At 46.3% G+C, this 18,078-nt stretch overlaps 1 protein-coding gene across 2 annotated transcripts in view; it reads left to right on the plus strand.

Moving 5' to 3' along the window:
* Window positions 1-18,078, plus strand: part of Veph1 (ventricular zone expressed PH domain containing 1) — a 111,006-nt gene that overhangs the window by 37,644 nt on the left and 55,284 nt on the right. For both annotated transcript variants that reach the window (XM_048347214.1, XM_048347213.1), the window contains exon 6: window positions 2,986-3,195. In XM_048347214.1, coding sequence (XP_048203171.1) covers window positions 2,986-3,195 — 210 coding nt within the window. The remainder of the gene's footprint in view (window positions 1-2,985; window positions 3,196-18,078) is intronic.

Here is an 18,078-nt window from a genome sequence, read left to right on the forward strand (position 1 = left end):
TCATCCATCCCAGGTACAACGATGGCGAGCCAGGGTGCAAATCTATAGGCATTGCAGGACAGTTTTGGTGCTGTTTTGTTTTGTTTTTTTCCTGGAGTGCTGGAGGTTGAATGCTGAGGTTAGGCAAATGTTCTGCCACTGAGCCAGATCCCCAAATCCTTAGTGCAAATCCACTGTGTTTATACAGGGTTAAGAATCAGTAGTTTCTCAGGTTGGCCCCGTGAAAAGATCTACACACCATTTGTGAGTAAATTGGCCTGTAATGAGCGCGGTCTCGTTTTCTTGATAGCACATCAGTTGCTGTTTGGATTTAAGTGAAAGGTTGAAATGATTGGGGAATTGGTGGTTTCCAGTAACACAAAACTCAAACCAGAGGAATTCCATCCACAGTCAGTGTGGTAGAAAAGCCAAACAGGACTTCAAATGAGGCTTGATCCAGGACTTAAGCACACGAACAAAAAAGAGTTCCTCTCTTCCCACTTCTCAGGTTTTATTTCTACATTGTTGGACAGCTCATCCTTGTAAATAAAGGATTGATCTGGGGATAGAGCTCAGGAGATGAGTGTTTTTGTCCGCCACGTGTGAGGTCGTGGGTTATGTCTCCAGCCCAGGTCACGCACGTGAGAGCTGCAGCGTTTGGCCTGCCCAGCAAGTGCACTCCCATTCTGCCCCTGCTCCGAGCAGACTCAGGACTTTGCTCTGAGATGTGAAGCCAGGTCCCAGCCAGGCAGCACTGAGGACACCAGCCTGAGGAAATGCCCTGTTTGGACACTAAAAATCCCTCCGGATCTAAGAACAATCCATCCAAAGCCCACAACACTACTGTGCTTTCTTTCGTGTGCTTTCTTTCGTGCTTCAAGAAATAGCTGTTTCCTATCGGTGTTATTAGGAGTGCACAGCAAAATAACCAATCTGGTTTCATATATGAAACTATTATTACCTTGCTTAGTTTGCCTTCCCTGTCTTCTTTCTGCAGATTCAATGGTGCCCAAAAGTATAGGTCAGACCCTTTGCCAGACACTCCCCTCCTCCCTCCTCCTTTCCCTTTCTTTCTTTCCTTCCTTCCTTTTACGTTCTTTTTCCTCTTTCTTGCCCTTCTTGTGAGGCTTGGGGTGTATGCCTGGCATTCAAGCTCAGCAACGAAGCTGGCATGGCTGAAGCCTTGTGTCGTTCCACTGACTAATCCTCAGTGTTTATTAACAAATCTACCGCACTGGGCACTGGGTACCCACGGGCACAAAATCACCATGATTCTCACACTGCTGGAGCTCAGTCCGGCCTGAACCACAGGCATGCAAACAAGCCAGGAGAAAGGGGGAGGCAGGGGAAGGAGGTGCTGGGGGCCCCAGGGCTGACAGGGGCTTCATGGGAACTGGACTGAGACAGGACGATGACAACCCAGGAGTCTCAGGAAAGACCAGTTCACCTGAGGAGTTATCTGGCGAATAAGAATTCCGAGTAGAACAGATCACATGAGAAAAAGCCTGAAACACAAGAACACGTTTAGTGGGTGAAGAGCATTTTTGTTTGTTTGTTTGAGAAATTCAGGATGATTGAAGCATGCTGTTGGAGGAGCCAGGATTAGGGGAAGGTGTGTGCGGAGAGAGTGGGCAGGGCTAAGTGTGAAGGGGGCGTGGCTGAGTGTGAAGGGGCGGAGCCACGCTTCTATCTGGACACAGGCTGGGAAGGCACGGACAGGCCAGACAGAAGGCCGAGGATCTGCTGGGGGCGCTGGACCTGTCCACGTGCAAAGCCATGCCATCTGGGTCTCAGCTGTGTCCCCGACTGAGGGGGCCTTCACTGAGCCTGCAGCCTACACTGGGGCTCTGCACTCTGTAAGCACGCAGTCATGGAGGAATCCTGTGGGATTTGCAAGCAACTCTAACCTACAACTCCAGGTGCTGCAGAAAGGGCTCAGTGGATGCTTGTGGATGGGAGAAGGAGGAGGGGCGGGGAAATGGGGGATGGGGTGAGTGGACACATCCGTGGGTTGCCCAGCAGGTGGAATCAACAGGACTTGGTGATCACCGGCACAGGAGGGGACAGCGGTGGGAATCACTCCCATTGCCTGGCTTGAGTAGCCCCATGGATGACGCTGACATTTAATGGAGAAGAGAGACTCTTGGATCCAGAGGGCGAGAAGACACAACGCTTAGGCAGGCGGCTGGGCACAGATTCAGTTCTAACACTGAACTACACTTACAATCTACCTTACCAGAAAAGGAACGCATTTTAAAGAAGAGCCAACCAATAGCAAACCAAAGAAATAAGCCTAACAGAAATATAAATGGTCCATTTTCTTTACTCTTACTGTTTAACTTTCCTTTGATTTTTTTTCCCTTTCTAGTTCTTTTATTTTAGTAGACAATTCATTAAATTCTCAGTGTGCCATAAGTCCATGTGCTAATATAGTGACTTTATTCTACCAAAAAGTCGCAGGTTCTCAGATGAATTATTTCATTTAACATTTATAAGAGCATTTAAGAATCTAGAAAGAAATGTTAGGGCAATGGGAATACGGTAGAAACTGCTTTAGTAATTTTGTCTAAATGCTATTTTCTTGGATCAAAATGGAAGACTGAAGGCAGTGTGGGAGATATTTCCTGTTCTTATTGCTGAACCAAATGTTCCCAAATTGAAGGCTTTGGATAAAAAGCATCTTATAAACTTCCATTGTTTTCTAAATCATAGCTCCTGTGGTTGGTAGAAGAAACAGAACATTCTTCCACATGAAAACTTGGTTTATGAATAGCAGCCTGTAAGCATGTTGTAACCTTTATTCTTCTCTAGCTGAGCACAGCTAGAGAAGAAATAAGAATAAGAGAAATAAACTGAAAGTCCTAAAGATTTTATTGTATATTTTACATTCCCAAGTCTAGCTGTTTGCCTGTGTTCCCATGAGAGTAATACACAAAATGAATTCTGATTTAATTAATTAAGCTTTTCTAATTGTCTCTTCTCTCCTCATCTCCTTTCTATCTGCAGGTGGTTCAGAAAGGTGTTCCTTTCTTAATCAAGCATTTGAAGGACTCAGCTCACAACGACACTGTGCTGAACATTCTCATAGAGATAGCCAGCTATGAGCCACTGGCTTTGACCAGTTTCCTTCCGATGCTGAAAGAGACCGGTGAGAAATTCCCCTACCTCATCGGACAGACAGCCAGGATCTATGGAGCCGTTGGGCGTGTAGATGAAGTGAGTTTGGCTTTTTGGTCTGTGGTCCTGAGTTTCTTAGGCACAATGGCCCACTGGAGCTCTAGAGTCTTCACATTTCTTCTGAAACCTCTTCACACCTTTCCGTGGTCTCTGCCCTCAAGGGATGAGAGCTCCAGAAGTGAGGTTTTCATGGTTTGTGTGGAGGAGGAAAAGGAAGAGGGAGGGTTAAGATGAGAAGCCCTAAAGACTGATTCAAGACCATAAATGGGTGTCATCTGCATTCGGGATGGAGCACCACAGAACCATGGGTAAGCACAGTTAGGTCTCTGAGGTATGGACTCCTGAGAGCCATGGCTTTCTCGCCCCTAAGAGCCTGGGCTCCGTATGTTCTGAACCCTCTGGATCATGTGACTCAGGAGAGTGAAGCAAATGTTTGTGGATGTTAAAAGTTCCAGCCTAAATATTTGCTTAATGGAATCTTTCAGCAAGAACAGCAGGATTCTATCAGAGTCTGTGTGATTAGGCAAGTCAGAAAACTTCTAGAAATGTGGATGTGTGCTCAAACACACACATAAACAAAAATACATTTCCTCTCTGATGGCTTTATGTAGGGGCTTAGGGTTTTAAGTATTCTTCAACAAAAGCAAATATATAATTAACAGAAGCTTTCCATCTAGTTTACTTACATGCAATTAGACAAGGATAGAACTGTTAAGATTTTAAAAGGAAATTTCATAGTTCACTAAATTTAATCCCCTCACATATAAAACAAGAAGGCTAACTAGGTGTGGTAGTTTACAATCTATAATTCCAGCTACTTGGGAAGCAGAGATGGGAGGATTGAAATTCAAGGCCAACCCAGGCAAAGGTGTTCTGAGACCCCCTATTAATGAACAAGACAGAGAAGGTGCATGGCTACAATCCCAGCTAGACAAGAGGATCGCAGTCCAAGGCCAGGCCCACTTTATCTGAAAGCCCCAAAAGGAAAAAAGTATTAAAGCATCTGTCTAGCGGGCATAGGCCTGGAGCCCCAAACCCTGGTACTGCCAAAAGGGTACCATGCCAGGCGTGATAATAAATGCCTATAATCCCAACTCAAGGGGCTGAGGCAGGAGGATTGGGAGCACAAGCCCAACCTGAGCTACGTAGTGAGACCCTGTCTCAGAGAAAGACATTAAACAAGCCAGCCGACAAACAAAACAGAAGTTGGAGCTTCACGTCCCCCCTCAGAGCTCATCTTACACGTGGATCTGTGGCACTGTTTCTTTTCTTCCCACTGAGTTGTGTTCAGCCCCGTGGATCCCGGGGTTCCAACCGATGGAAGGTCCTGTCCAGCTCCCAGAAGGAGGTGGAGGAGAACAGCAACCGCACAGCCCAAGGCTGTCCCATGTGACACGGGTCCCACAGGGCACAGCCGCTCAGTGGAACCCCTCTTTACCACTGCTGTGGGGAACCCCTGCCCCAGGCCCTGGTTGCCTCCTCACCCTGATTGCCCCTGTTGACATCTTGAGTGCCAAGGAGGCTGGTATAAGCTAACAGCTGCCTGACTCAAACTGCTGACGTTTCAGATCCTCGCAAGGACAAAAGACAAGTCCGGTCTCTGTGGTGTGAAGCCTGGAATCTTGGAAGTGCTCACTTTGTCTGCACTTTAACGCATCTCCTTTTGGTACAAACACAGCGCTGAGTCACGAAGGTGTGTGATAGCATTGAGAGTGACTAAGTCCCCACTTCCCACGTGAACTGCACCCCTGTAGGCTGGCCTGCACTAAGGCAAAGCTCAGAGAGAAATGTGGTGCTGGCAGTGTGTGTGTGACTCCCAGTGGGTGCAGAGCAAGGAGAGGTAGACTCAGATAACCCAAGGAGCTAGGTCTTCCCTCTGTGTTCTCAGGAGATTGGCCCCTGCACCCCAGAGGGTGACCAGATCTGTAGGTACTTAAGCATGCTGCATAATATGGCACAGTATTTATATCAAACCTTTACACATTTCCTATTTACTTTAAGCCTTCTCCAGAGGGCATATGACACCTAATGCAATGCAAATGCTACACTATCAATGTAGCACTGCAGAGTAGGTTTTTCTGAAACTAACACACAACCCCTTCCCCCCCAAAAAAAAACAGTGATTTAAACAATTACAACATCTGTTTCTCTCAAGTGTTATGTCTAGAAGGCAGTCAGTCCAAAGCTCAGGCTCTTTCTATGTTGTTGCTCTCCCCAGCTCCAAACAAACCCAGAGTACATGGCAACCATGACAAGATGGTCCAAGTCAGCTACCTTGTCTACCCATCAGGTCAGCATCTCAACAAGCAGGGTTGGGGAAGGGGAGAATGAGTCTTCCAGATAGACATGCACAATCTTCCGCTTGTATCCCACTGGCTAACTAGAGCAAAGCAGAATATCTAGCTGCAAGGGAGGCGGGAATATGTGATCTCAATTTGGTTGGCCATAGCCCAGATAATCAAGAGAGACAGGCAGAAGGAATGAGGCCCCTCAAAAGATTTCCAGGTGCCAGTGGCTCACACCTGTAATCTTAGCTACTCAAGAGGCGGAGATCTGAGAATCAGGGTTCAAAGCCAGCCCAGGCAGGAAAGTTTGAGACTCTTGTCTCCAATGAACCACCAGAAAGCCAGAGTGGTGCTATAGTGGTAGAGCACTGAAGAGCTCAAGGACAGTACCCAGGCCTAGAGTTCAAGCCCCACTACCAAAAAAAAGTAATGGCTCGACATGGGATGACCTCCCTTCTGGGTCTTACTTTTGATTCCATCATTCCATTTCATTTAGGATCAATCTAATAAAATGACCTGTGCTCCGAAGCACAAAATGACTTCTCTGCTCAGAAGCATTGCCCTCGTGCCCCTTATTTTTATTTCCAGTTCTTGGAGACTTACCATTCCAAAGCCCTTCTTTTAGCTTTAAGGAATTCTAAATCGCATATGTCTCAAGTGTAAGTGCAGTTATCTAGGAAGCTATCAGGCTGGGAATGTGGCTTAGTGGTAGAGTGCTTGCCTAGCATGCATGAAGTCCTGGGTTTGATTGTTTAGTACCACATAAACAGAAAAGGCTGGAAGTGATGCTGTGGCTCAAGTGGCAGAGAGCAGCTAAGGGACAGTGCCTAGGCCCTGAGTTCAAGCCCCAAGACCAGCAATAATGATAATAATAATAATTACTATTATTATTATCAATATTATTATTGTTGTTGTTGTTGCTATTATTATCTAGGCACCTGCTACAGTATCTGCTTGAGCTGAGTAAACTTGCTCAACTACATAAAGAAAATGTTGTGAAACAATATTTGGAAGGCCAAAGCAAATGTGTGTGTGTGTGTGTGTGTGTGTGTGTGTGTACATGTGGAGTTGTTTCTATTCAGCCTCTTTCCTGATTCTCTCTAGAAACAAGGTTCTGAGGTATGCTGAGAGTTGGGCATTAGTGGAGTCCAGTATGGGTCCTGGGTATCCATGGGAGATGAGATGATAATAGAGAGGGGCAGAAGCTTTGTCCTGCAAACCCCACCACTGTCTCCGGGGGGAGCCTGGGACAGGAGGAGGCTATAGGAGACATGGAGTGCTCAAAGTGCTCAGGATGAGACACGGGCCCTAAGGGAGCTCAGGCCCTAAGCTCCTCTCTCCTATCTTAAACTATCCTCCTTGAATGCTGACTTGACCTACAGTCTGTCTCTTTGACACCCGAGTACGTTTCATCTGCGTTCAGAGCTTTAAAGAATCACCCACTTTTACTATGATGATTTAAAAGATTTTAGAATTACAGAAAAAACCAATTTGACTTTGGGAAACAAGCTCCAATTTGTAAAGAATGGATAGTCTGGGGCCAGTTGTGACCCGCTGGCTGCCTGTAGCAACCCCCACGGCTTGGTCCTTCAGAAAACATAGGACCGTCAGTCCAGAGACAGCCACCCGGTCCACTCAGCCCAAAAAGTCATTAATTGGCGTATGTCCTACCTTCTGTGCTTGCCTGAGCCAAGCATAAGAACTGCAGAGCTGGCTCCAGGGGACCAGACTGGCGTGATTGCCTTTCAAATCAAGGTCCATCTGGGTGGGCAAATGGTTTCCAACAGCTTGGGAACAGCACCATAATTTTTTCATCTGCTTTACTCAGCAGAACAAAGCGCTCTCTCTCTCTCTCTCTGCACTCCCCCAAATGAGCTCAGAAACATCCCTTGCACGAATTTAGATAGAGCCATGATGAATGGCGGCGTGGGTCCTGTGTCACCGAAGGAGATTCTGTAATAACCCACAGCCACGTGTAGGCCTGTGCTTATCCAAGGCACATCCGCTGGGCGGCAAGTGCAGCGGGAAGGTTCAATGGGCCGTGGTGGGCTTGGGGGCCACTGCCTTTGCGATGCTCTTTCCTGCTCTGTGAAGGTCGCATTCAGTTCTTCGTCTCTCTAGGGTTTGTTCTACTCCTGTGGGATGCTCCGCTGTGGCAAATTCACAAATAAGAACTAGTATTTTAGTCGGCACGTCTCCCAAGTAGCAAAAGCACAGGAGTCGTGTTTTCTTTCTCAAATGAGAAGGGTTGCCGTGGGGATCTCTCAGACAACGGCAGAAATGAACTTAGTGGTTGCTCAGTGTTCCTCCCAGCCTCCCCCCTCCCCTCCCCCCCCCCCCAGAACTCATAGACAGCGCTCAACAGCGCCTTACCAGAAGTGTGGGGCCGCGTCCTTATTGTTCTTCTCTGTGCCATGCCTCCAGCTCTGGCTTTTTGCTGGTTATGTGGAGCTAAGAGTCCTGCGGACTTTTCTGCTTCAAACTGTGATCTTCAGATCTCAGCCTCCTGAGTAGCTGGGACTCTAGGTGTGAGCCACCAGTGCCCAGCGTTGGACTGGGTTTTATTGGTTCTGTTTGTGGATGCCTTTCCTCGATAGACCGTCAGCATGGGGCCTTGGTAATTAGGGTGGTCTTCCTCCTAACATAGGACAATGTGAGAATGATTTGGTTTTTTTTGAGAGGCTACCTTGAATTTATACTATCTATCCATCTACTTGAGTCTCAAGTAAACACGCTGCCACTGTTGTGGTTTACCAGTCCCCGTCCACATCAGGGCCTGAGACCAGCCAGCAGGTCCTCTGTGCTCTACTTTTGAGCAGCTGTACAGAGTGGAAATGAGGATTTGAAGCATGAAAACGCTTTAACAAATTCTCTCACAGCGCAGGGCGCTGGCTTTTGCTTAGCTGGAGAAAACTGGGCTGCACCTGTGAAGAATCAAATGGCGCTTCCCTGGGGGTAGCACTGCCATCATGGGTGTTAAATCCTCTGCCCTCCTCCTTGTTATTCTAACTGGCTGGAATATGCTGGCCAAGCACATGGGTGTATTCATTACATCCTCTCCGGGCTCAGAGTCATGGATGCTTTTCAAGGATAGAAGTGACCCACATTTTTGCCCAGGTCATGTTTCTCTGACATCCGGAAGACCTACAGAATCAGTTTCAGGAGGAAAAGGAAAGAAAAGACAAAGGCAACTGAAGAGCGAGTTACTGCTCTCATCCTGCTTGCTGGACAAACATCCTGGCAACTGGAGTTGGGTGAGCTGGTTCACGCGTTTAACTTGCAAATCGCCGGGAGCCCACCCGTGATGTGAGACCACAGAGCCCAAGAATAAAGAGTCCAGTTACAACCTGAGTAGTCTCAATGACATCAGGATTCGCTTCTCTCAAGCCGGTGGGTGCCAGTTGGCCGCTCGTTAATACCACAAAATGGTCATTGATTAAGAAAGATTTTTTTTTCTTTACCATGAAAATAACTTTGTTTTCCTCTTTTCTCGATGCTGGGAATCAAACCTAGGGACTCACTAAGCTAGGGACTCACTGTACCACTGAGCTATATCCCTAGTCCTTGAAAACAACTACATTTTTATACTATAAAGAAAAAAGAGCTCATGCTAACGAAAGACTAAGCCAGGCTCTCGTGACTTGCGACCATAATTCTAGCTACTCAGAGGTTGAGATCTGAGGATTATGTTCAAAGCCAGCCCCCGGCAGGGAAGTCCATGAGACTCCTATCTCCAATAAACTACACAGAAAAAGCTGAAGTGGCACTGTGGTTCAAGTAGTAGAGTGCTAGCCTTGAGCCAAAAGAACCTCAGGGACACAACCCAGGCCCTGAGAATTCAAGCCCCAGGACTAGCACCAAAATAACAATAATAACAACAACAGCAGTAATAAAAGACTAAATTTCCAACTGAAAAGGAAAAATAAACCATTTCAAGTATACATAAAGGAACTTTCAAATAAAAAGTTGCTACTCTGTATCCTAAGAAGTCAGGCTGAATTGCTGACTCTTTCTGGATACAAGACTCAGCAGAAGAAATAGCAACAGCGTAGAGAAACACATGGCCTCCGCCCTAGAGAGGCGCACAGAGAAAGGGGGCAGAGCAGGAGGTGAGGGAGATGCCCAGGCATGACAGGTTGAATTTGATACTGGCTATTTATGAATCTTGAGATGGATGGAGGAAGAAGGAAAGGAGAGGCCTCTGTGCCTGGGGGGGGGGGGGGAGGGCATCACAACTGTGGCTTATGGGCCAGGTTTCTGTAGGGACAGAGGAGATGGTCTCCGGGGACCACATCACACGTGACAGCATCAGCTGGGAAAAGGCACTGACCCTTCTGGAAACCCTGAAGTTTCCAGTGCCTGGAGTGGAGGGTGCAAACAGAAGGGAGGATGCGCACTGGGCTGGCCATGGGCTGGAGCTGGATCCCCAGTGCTCCTCCTTCATTAGCAGGCAGCTCTTGTTTTCCCCCCTCTAACTCTGCCCAGGTGATCTTGAGAGAACACTCCGTGTCCCTCTGCGGTGGAGACACACAAGCATCATTGTACACCACAGAGGGACAGGAAGCTCCAGTCAGTAAAAGGATGGACGGTGCTGCTAGTGCTGGTGAGTGCTGGGCAGTAAGCGACAGGTTGCAACGGTTATCCAAAACATCCTGTAATGGTCAGCTGTGCATCCTTCCAACTGACCCAGTCCATCGAGACCCTCAGATCTCCCCATGGGCTGGGACAGCTTGGCAAGTCCACGGTGCTAGAACACCAGTCCCATAATGCTAGAACACTCACCCACGATGCTAGAACACGGGTCCCGTGCTAAAACACTGGTCCCATGGTGCTAGGGGACTGGCCCCGAGATGCTAGGACACTGACCCACGATGCTAGGACACTGACCCACGATGCTAGAACACCGGTCCCGTGCTAAAACACTGGTCCCATGGTGCTAGGGGACTGGCCCCGAGATGCTAGGACACTGACCCACGATGCTAGGACACTTCTCACAGGGGTGTGTCCCATCCAGGTAACAGAGCAACAGCACACAGACACCACCAACTGTTGTGCAGAGTTAGCTGACGGCAGGAGCATCTGGGCATGGGGAAGGCGGCAACTACAACACACTGGACAGCAGTTGTAGCTACTGGTTGTCAGGAGCTGCCAGTCTGGCTCCTGAGCGGCACCCAGAGTCCAGAGAACAGCAACACTAGGTATCAGCCACCATATGAGCAGAAGCTCCCTGGGGATGCTGTTGACCCCAGAAGGGACAGGAACTCCATGCCCAGGAGTGCCGGCCTCGGGAGACCATTCTGCACTGCACCCTCCAGGGCCTGGCCTGGCCTGCAGTTGTGCATGCATGTACGGTGTACACACACATACACATACCCCTAGACTCACACACACAACTTTCTTTGAAAGATGCATTCATTTTGATGTGAAGAATCAATGAGCTTTAAATTTTTCCAGTGCTCAGAAGGTGAACAAAGCCCAGCCCGTACATGTGTAGACGTGCCACAGGAACCCATTGGTCGTTATAATAAGGAAGCGTCCTCTTTGGGCAGTGTCAGGGTGAGCAGAAATCCAGGGAGCACCTAGCTTTGCTTGCTATAGAGTTTAGGGGTACAATGGAATGTACAGAGCTTAGGAATATTGCTCACATGTTCTCTGGGTGCCAGGCAGTGTAGGCACAAAGGGGAAATAAGATTTTACCTTTTGAGAGGCATTGGCATTTTTTTTTCCAGTTGTGGGGCTTGAACTCAGGGCCCGGGGAACTGTCCTTGAGCCTCTTTGTGCTCAAGGCTAATGTTCTACCAATTGAGGCACAGCTCTGCTTCCGGGTTTGTTTGTTTGTTTTGTGGGGGGGAGGTAATTGGAGATAAGAGTCTCACAGGGACTTTTCTGCCCAGGCTGGCTTTGAACTGCGATCCTCAGATCTCAGCCTCCTGAGTAGCTAGGATTACAGGTATGAGGAACTGGTGCCCATATTTTTTCCCCCTGTAGTTTTGAAATGGTCCCTCCCTTGGCAAAACTGTTGACACTTGCAGTGTGTTGGGGGTCTCTCCACCCCCACGTCTACTGATGGTTTCACACAAAATATCAGGGGAGACCCAGAAGACATTCCTTTTGCTCCATTTCATATGGAATTGCTTAAAATCTTACGTGATTGATCACAGTGTGTGCAGAACCTGGAAGCATTCCCAAAGCTCCCTGCAGGCTGGAACAGGCAAATGTCCCCAGCCTTGAGGCCTTAGTACAACTTCCTGCCGAAATAGATGAAGAGAGCATCTGAAAGCCCATACAGTTTTGAGATATAATTGTATTGTTACGATGAAGGCGTTGGACAGAGGGGTTACCATTTTGTAAGTCAGGCAACGAGTACATTGCTTTTTGGACAATGTTACCCCTTCTTTCACTTTTCCCCCAAGTTCCCCTTCCCATCTCTGCCCACAAGTTGCATAGTTCATTTTCCACACAGTATGTATTGGCTATCATGATTGCATTTGTTCACCTGTCCTCCCTCCATTTCTGACAGCAGATACATTTTTGGGCCGGTATAGTTCAGCCTTCACTGTTTGTTTATCAGAAAATGTAAGCCCTGATTTATCTTATCGGGAGTTGGTCATGGTTCGCAGGGTCTGAGCTGAAGCTCTGTAGGGAAAGGCATTGAGCCTGGTACCAGTGACTCACACTACCATTCTAACTGTTTGAGATAGTCAGGAGGGTTGCAGTTTAAGGCTAGCCTGGGCGTACACACAGACCCCTGCTCACCCAATAACTGAGGATCATGGCTGACTGCTATTATCCCAGCTCTGAGGAGAAGCCTTCAACATCCAGATGTGGTCCAGGCCTGCACCAGGGCAGGAAGCAAGACTCTATTCAAAAAATAGCCACTGATGTTAGGCACTCGTGCCTCATGCCCCTTTCATAACTCGATCCCATTGGCAGGCAGAAATTTCCCTTCCTTCCTTCCTTCCTTCCTTCCTTCCTTCCTTCCTTCCTTCCTTCCTTCCTGCCTTCCTTCCTTCCTTCCTTCCTTCTTTCCTTCCTTCCTTCCTTCCTTCCTTCCTTCCATCCTTCCTTCCTTCCTTCCTTCCTTCCTTCCGTCCTTCCTTCCTTCCTCCTTCCCTCCCTCTCTTCCTCTTTTCTTTCCTCCTTTCTTCCTATCTCTTTCTTTCCTCCTATCATTCTTCTTTCTTTCTCTTTCTCTCTCTCCCTCCTTCCTTCCTCTTTCTTTCCCTTCTTTCTTCCAGAAAGCAGTTAAAGCAGATCATAATGAAAACACACAGTTTCTTTAAGAGTTAAATTTTGTTAGTTTGCTCCTTTCTCTAGTGAGCAGTAATGAGTACATGCTTTTTGCCCATTGCTTCCCTTAGTCTAGCAACAATTCTTTTTCTCTCCCTGTCTCTTTCTTTGTTTTCCAACCTACTGGAAGCCCTCCTCAAACCAGCCTGCTCTGGCCTGCATGCCTAGCCAGAGGCCTGTGGTTACTTTTCTCTCTGGCTCAGTAATTACACCACATTTGTTAAACAGATATTGTCTAATCACCAGGCTGCTGCCTCAAGTTCTCAAGACGTTTTTTTCAATGCTAAGTTCCCCCTATGGTCTTTCAAAAAGTTTGCTTAGTTAAAGCAAAGAGAATAGTGGAACCTTTGTTCTGGGTAATCAGTAAGAGGTCATTTGCATGAAGGGGTGGGAGATTCCGGCTCAGTTTAATTCAGGCCAGGTCCCCTGAGCCTACACAAAAGGTTTACCTTGAAGGGGCTCCGTTCCCAAGCCCTGGGTTAGTAGAAAGAACGTCTGAACCACACCACCTCTAAACCTTCCACCACCCACAGAACAACACTGCATTCAAAGCTTGAATTAGACTGCTACCAGCTTTAAAATCTTAAGTATTTGGGGGTCCAAGGAAGGCAAAAATGCTGGAAAATAGAAACTCTCAGCACAAACAGAGGGACCCAGGTATTGAAATGTAAATATGGCCACACTGAATAAATACTCTTCGGGTAAAATTTAAAATTGGAAATTTTTACTTAATAGTAGTTCGTGTCCAGCATTTTTGCACTTTAAGAAATAAGAAATGAAACCTGACTTATGGAATTTAAACTCCTTTGTACAATTACTTAATATGAATAACTATTTTTAAAGTGAGTAGCAAAAAAAGAAATGAATAAAATGAACTGAAAATGTAATTCAGTTACATTATTGCTTCAAAGAGCATGAAGTGAAATTAAGCAACTTTCATACATGAAGTTGAGGTTGAGTTTTTTTCTTAGTGACAAGTTAATATCTCAACATTAACATATTGACTGAGTAACTGAATACATTAAGCCAGCTTTTACAGTCTTCCATTTTTAAGTCCCAAGTCAATTTCATCCAAACTTCTTTTCAAGGAAGATATATAGCAAAGTCCCGATTTAAGTAGGTCCGTGTCATATTGCTTAATGAGGAAAAAGAAACACCTCATTGGTTTTCCTACAGAAATGGGGTATCCTTGGTATTCTGTGCCATACACACACACAGCACCAGATTGACTCCATGATTCAGCCTTACTTTTTATTCCGTTACAAAATCTTGAGTTTCATACTAAATAAAAGATACATCTGTTCTCATCAGCTGTTTCTTAACTTTATTACTGGAACTTATTTTTTGAAATTGTTTTGTGTAGACAGCGTTTTTCACTAGGCATGATTTATTACCCTGCCGCGTGCCCCAGAGAGCGTTCCTGAGGCGGTGCAAACGGAATCCAAAATAACAAGGGGGGGAAAGACTTCCTTCCATATCTGACTGTATTGGTCAGTTAGGGTATAGAAACATGTTTGTGTTTAATGTCATTTTTATCAATCAGAAAATATATTCAACTACCCTCGGATAATATAGAAAGCAATTGAAGTGTGATTGAGGGTTGTGACTTGGTGCTGGTGGCTCTCGCCTGTAATCCTAGCTCCTCAGGAGGCTGAGATCTGAGGATTGCAATTGAAAGCCAGCCCAGGCAGAAAAGCCTGTGAGACTCTCATCTCCATTGAACCCACAGAAAACTGGAAGTGGAGCTGTGGCTCAAAGTGCTAGCCTTGAGCCAAGAAGCACCCAGGCCCTGAGTTCAAGCCCCATGAGGAAAAATAACAGAAAAATAATCTCAAAATTCAGTGATTTGTACCTAGGACGGGTATTGGTAAAGTTTTTGTCTGTTTACATTACCTTAGCACACAAACTAGGATTTCAGGCGGGTCTCCCTCGCCATGTTCTGCCTCTCGACTCTCCAATAGGATAAAGTAATATTTGATATATTTCTTTACAAGCATTTGTGTGTTTATGCTAATATTTTAAGATTAGAAGAGTCTTATTCTTGTTTGCGCAGTATGTTTTTTCAAGAACGAACTTTATTGACTAAAATGTATGGATTTCAGGCCCATTGGGCCTTCCTGGCTTGTGTGATTTAATAACAGCAACATTTTGCAGAATTGAAATGTTGTAACTTAGTTTGATGAAACAGTAGGGATAATTTTGTGGAATCTAATCCTGAGTACACATGTTGAAATATTCTGAGGCTAAACAGTCAGCGCACAACACTTTTTACCCACTTTTTTCTGTGCCAGTACTGGGGCTTGAACTAAAGACCCTGCTTTCTTACTTGGAGTTTTCTACTCCAGACCGGTGCTGAACCACCTGATCTATACCTCCACTTCTAGCTTTTTGCTGGCCAATTGGATATACATTTCTAATGGACTTTTCTGCCTAAGCTGGCTTTTTACACTGTGATCATCAGATCTCAGCCTCCTGAATAGTTAGGATTTCAGACATGAGTCACCAGTGCCTAGGACTTCTGAAATATCATGGTTATCTTAAGGGGAAAAAAAAATGACTTTGACCTGCCAGCTCAACTAGCCATTTTCTTCTCAGAATAGTTTTTAGTTGAAAGAATGATCTTTAGACAGCCTACAATTGTTGAGTTTGAATATTTGGTAGGTATTATCTGTTAAAGATGTGAAGCGAGTGTTTTACTTCAGGCAGAACTACTGACATTATGTTGCTCTTCCCTCAGGATTCATGAGGGGCAGATTCCGGGACCCGAGGGCTATCAAAACCCAGATGCCCCATTCTCTTGTATAAAATGACATATTAGTTGCATGCCACCTGCGTACTTTAAATCATTGTCTCCCTTAAATCACTTCTAGATGACTTACCGCTGGGAGGCTGGGATTGTTGAGTGAGAAGTATTGCATGACATCGTTTGGGGAATGATGGCGGGAACCAGAGCTGTCCAAGGGCGTACAGATGTGTAGTGTTTGCTCTGCACCTTTGTAATCTGCTGTTTGCTGAGTCCACGGATTTGCAATCTGTGGCTACAGCATGCCAGCTGCATTGACTACCGGTGAAAAAACGTGAGCGAGTTTTGGACCATCTGTGCCTACCTGTCTAAAGCCGGCTCCCCAGTGCTTATCAGAGGCCTGGTGCCATTAATAAACTTCTGTCCTGGGGATAGTCTAATGTAGTGCGTCCTTTGGAAGACAGGCCTAACAGTGAGCCAGCGTTTTCCCAAATGACCAACAATATCATGCATAGTACAAAATGGATCCGTAGACATTAATGGAGTTGGGTACAAAATGCTAATTAATGGCACACATTGCAACGGAGTCCTCAGAAGCTATTACCTATTGAGTTTTAATGTAGCATCCAAGAATATATACAATTATTTGTTGGATAATAACCCTTCTTTCCCCAGCCTAAACGCCAGATTGAACCCCAAATACAGAAGCAGAAATGAGAATCCAGCTGGTGTCCATTTTAATAGCTACAAAAGAGATCTGCCCAATAGTTGTTTTGGAAAAGATGAATTTTTAAAGCTGGGCCTACTTGTAATCCCAACTACTCAAGAGATGGAAGCAGGAAGGTCTCATGTTCAAGGCCATTACTGGCAAAGTTAGCAAGATCTTACCTCAAGAGTAAAATATAAACGAGAGGGATGAAGTACTTGCCTAGCAGGAGCAAGGTTCTGGGGCCAATCTGTTGTAGTTCAAAAGAAAATGTGAGCTTTTATTCTCTAAAATATGTCACGGAATTAATGTGCATAGTTTATTGTTATCTTCAAATGAATTGTTGATTGTCTTTTTCTTTCTTGTTTCTATATCTTGGAGTTCATTTTGATATCTATCTGTCATCTACCTATATGATTTTATATGACTATGAAGAGGCACGTAGGCATTGCTTTTTTGTGTTTCCCTTCTAAGAGCATGTTGATTCTTTTTAATTTCCCGGTTTTAATTTCCAGTGTGGTAAATACCCATAGATATAACCCAGATAGACGAAAAGTCTTTGTTTTTTTTTGTTGTTGTTATTGTTTTTTTTTTTTTTTTTGGCCTTGAACTCAGGGTCTGAGCACTGTCCCTGGCTTCTTTTTGCTCAAGGCTAGCACTCTGCCACTTGAGCCACAGCGCCACTTCTGGAATTGAACCCAGGACCTCATGTATACGAGGCAAGCACTGTTGCCACGAGGCCATATCCCCAGCCCTAGACGAAAAGTCTTTGGCGCCTGCAGGGTGCTAAGGAGTGTTGAGGGGCTGAGAGGGTGACTCGGGGGTAGAGTGCCTGCCTTGAAAGCCTCAAGTTCAGTTCTCACTCCTGCCAAGACGTTACAAATAAAAGGCAAGCGGGTAAAGGGTCCTGAAACCGAAAGGTTGGAGAACTGCTGATGTATGTCGTTTCCAGAGTGTGTGTGTGTGATGTGTGCGTAGTAAATCAAACGTGTCAGCGAGGAAGAAGGCGGGTCTGTGCCGGCCCCAGCCTCAGGGAAAGGAGGGCTCGCTGACTGGTGGGTGGGTCTGGGTGGGTGCGGGAGAGGCCCAGTCAGCGGAGGGACCGCCTCGGGGACAGCGGGGGCGTGTGTGACCTTGAGCCAGGGACCCTTCTGCCTGTGCCTCAGTTTCCCCCTGGCAAATGGCAGCGACCCGTGGCACTCCGAGGATGGCATGAATGAACAAGGCTTGGTGCTTAGACTGCTCTGCCACTGTTGTTTTAATAATAACAATAACAGTAATAGCTTGGTATCACGTTCGCAGTGAAGGCTCGTGGCAGGCCCGCGGGTGGGACTTCCGAAGGCAGAAAAACACAGCCCCTGACCCCAGAGACAAAAATACCTTGGGGCAGAGGAAGAAATCAGAGCCTCCTGACCCTTCTGTTGCCCTAGCCTTACACACCGTGCTCCAGATGTTCCAGCTGTTACCCCGTGGGGCACCTGGCCGTGCCCCAAGGTCTCAGAACAGGCGTGCAAGGGTGTCAGCACCAGAGAAGTCACCATTTTTCTTTTTCCTCCACTGTGATTAATTTTCCTTTCAGCTCAGCTTGGCTGCCAAAAGATCGTTCAGAATTCTGTGGATTTCAGCAAACGCCCATGCCGCCAGCCCTCACCTTGAGCGGGCAGAGGCTTCTAAGAAACTGCTTGCCAATTTTCCTAGTGAAAGTTATTGACATTTTTTTTTCTCCGTGCTGGATTCAAACCCACGGCCTCACAAATCTCTAGTCCAAGAACAATTCCTAATGGGCCTAGAGCACGCTTTCTAGAAACGTAAATGACACGACTGTGGCATGGCTTTAAAAACTTATTGCTATTATAAAGGTGATTTATACTGGGGTTACAGTTACATCAATCGGGAAA

This window comes from Perognathus longimembris, chromosome 5, assembly GCF_023159225.1.
Source record: "Perognathus longimembris pacificus isolate PPM17 chromosome 5, ASM2315922v1, whole genome shotgun sequence".
NCBI lineage: Eukaryota > Metazoa > Chordata > Mammalia > Rodentia > Heteromyidae > Perognathus > Perognathus longimembris.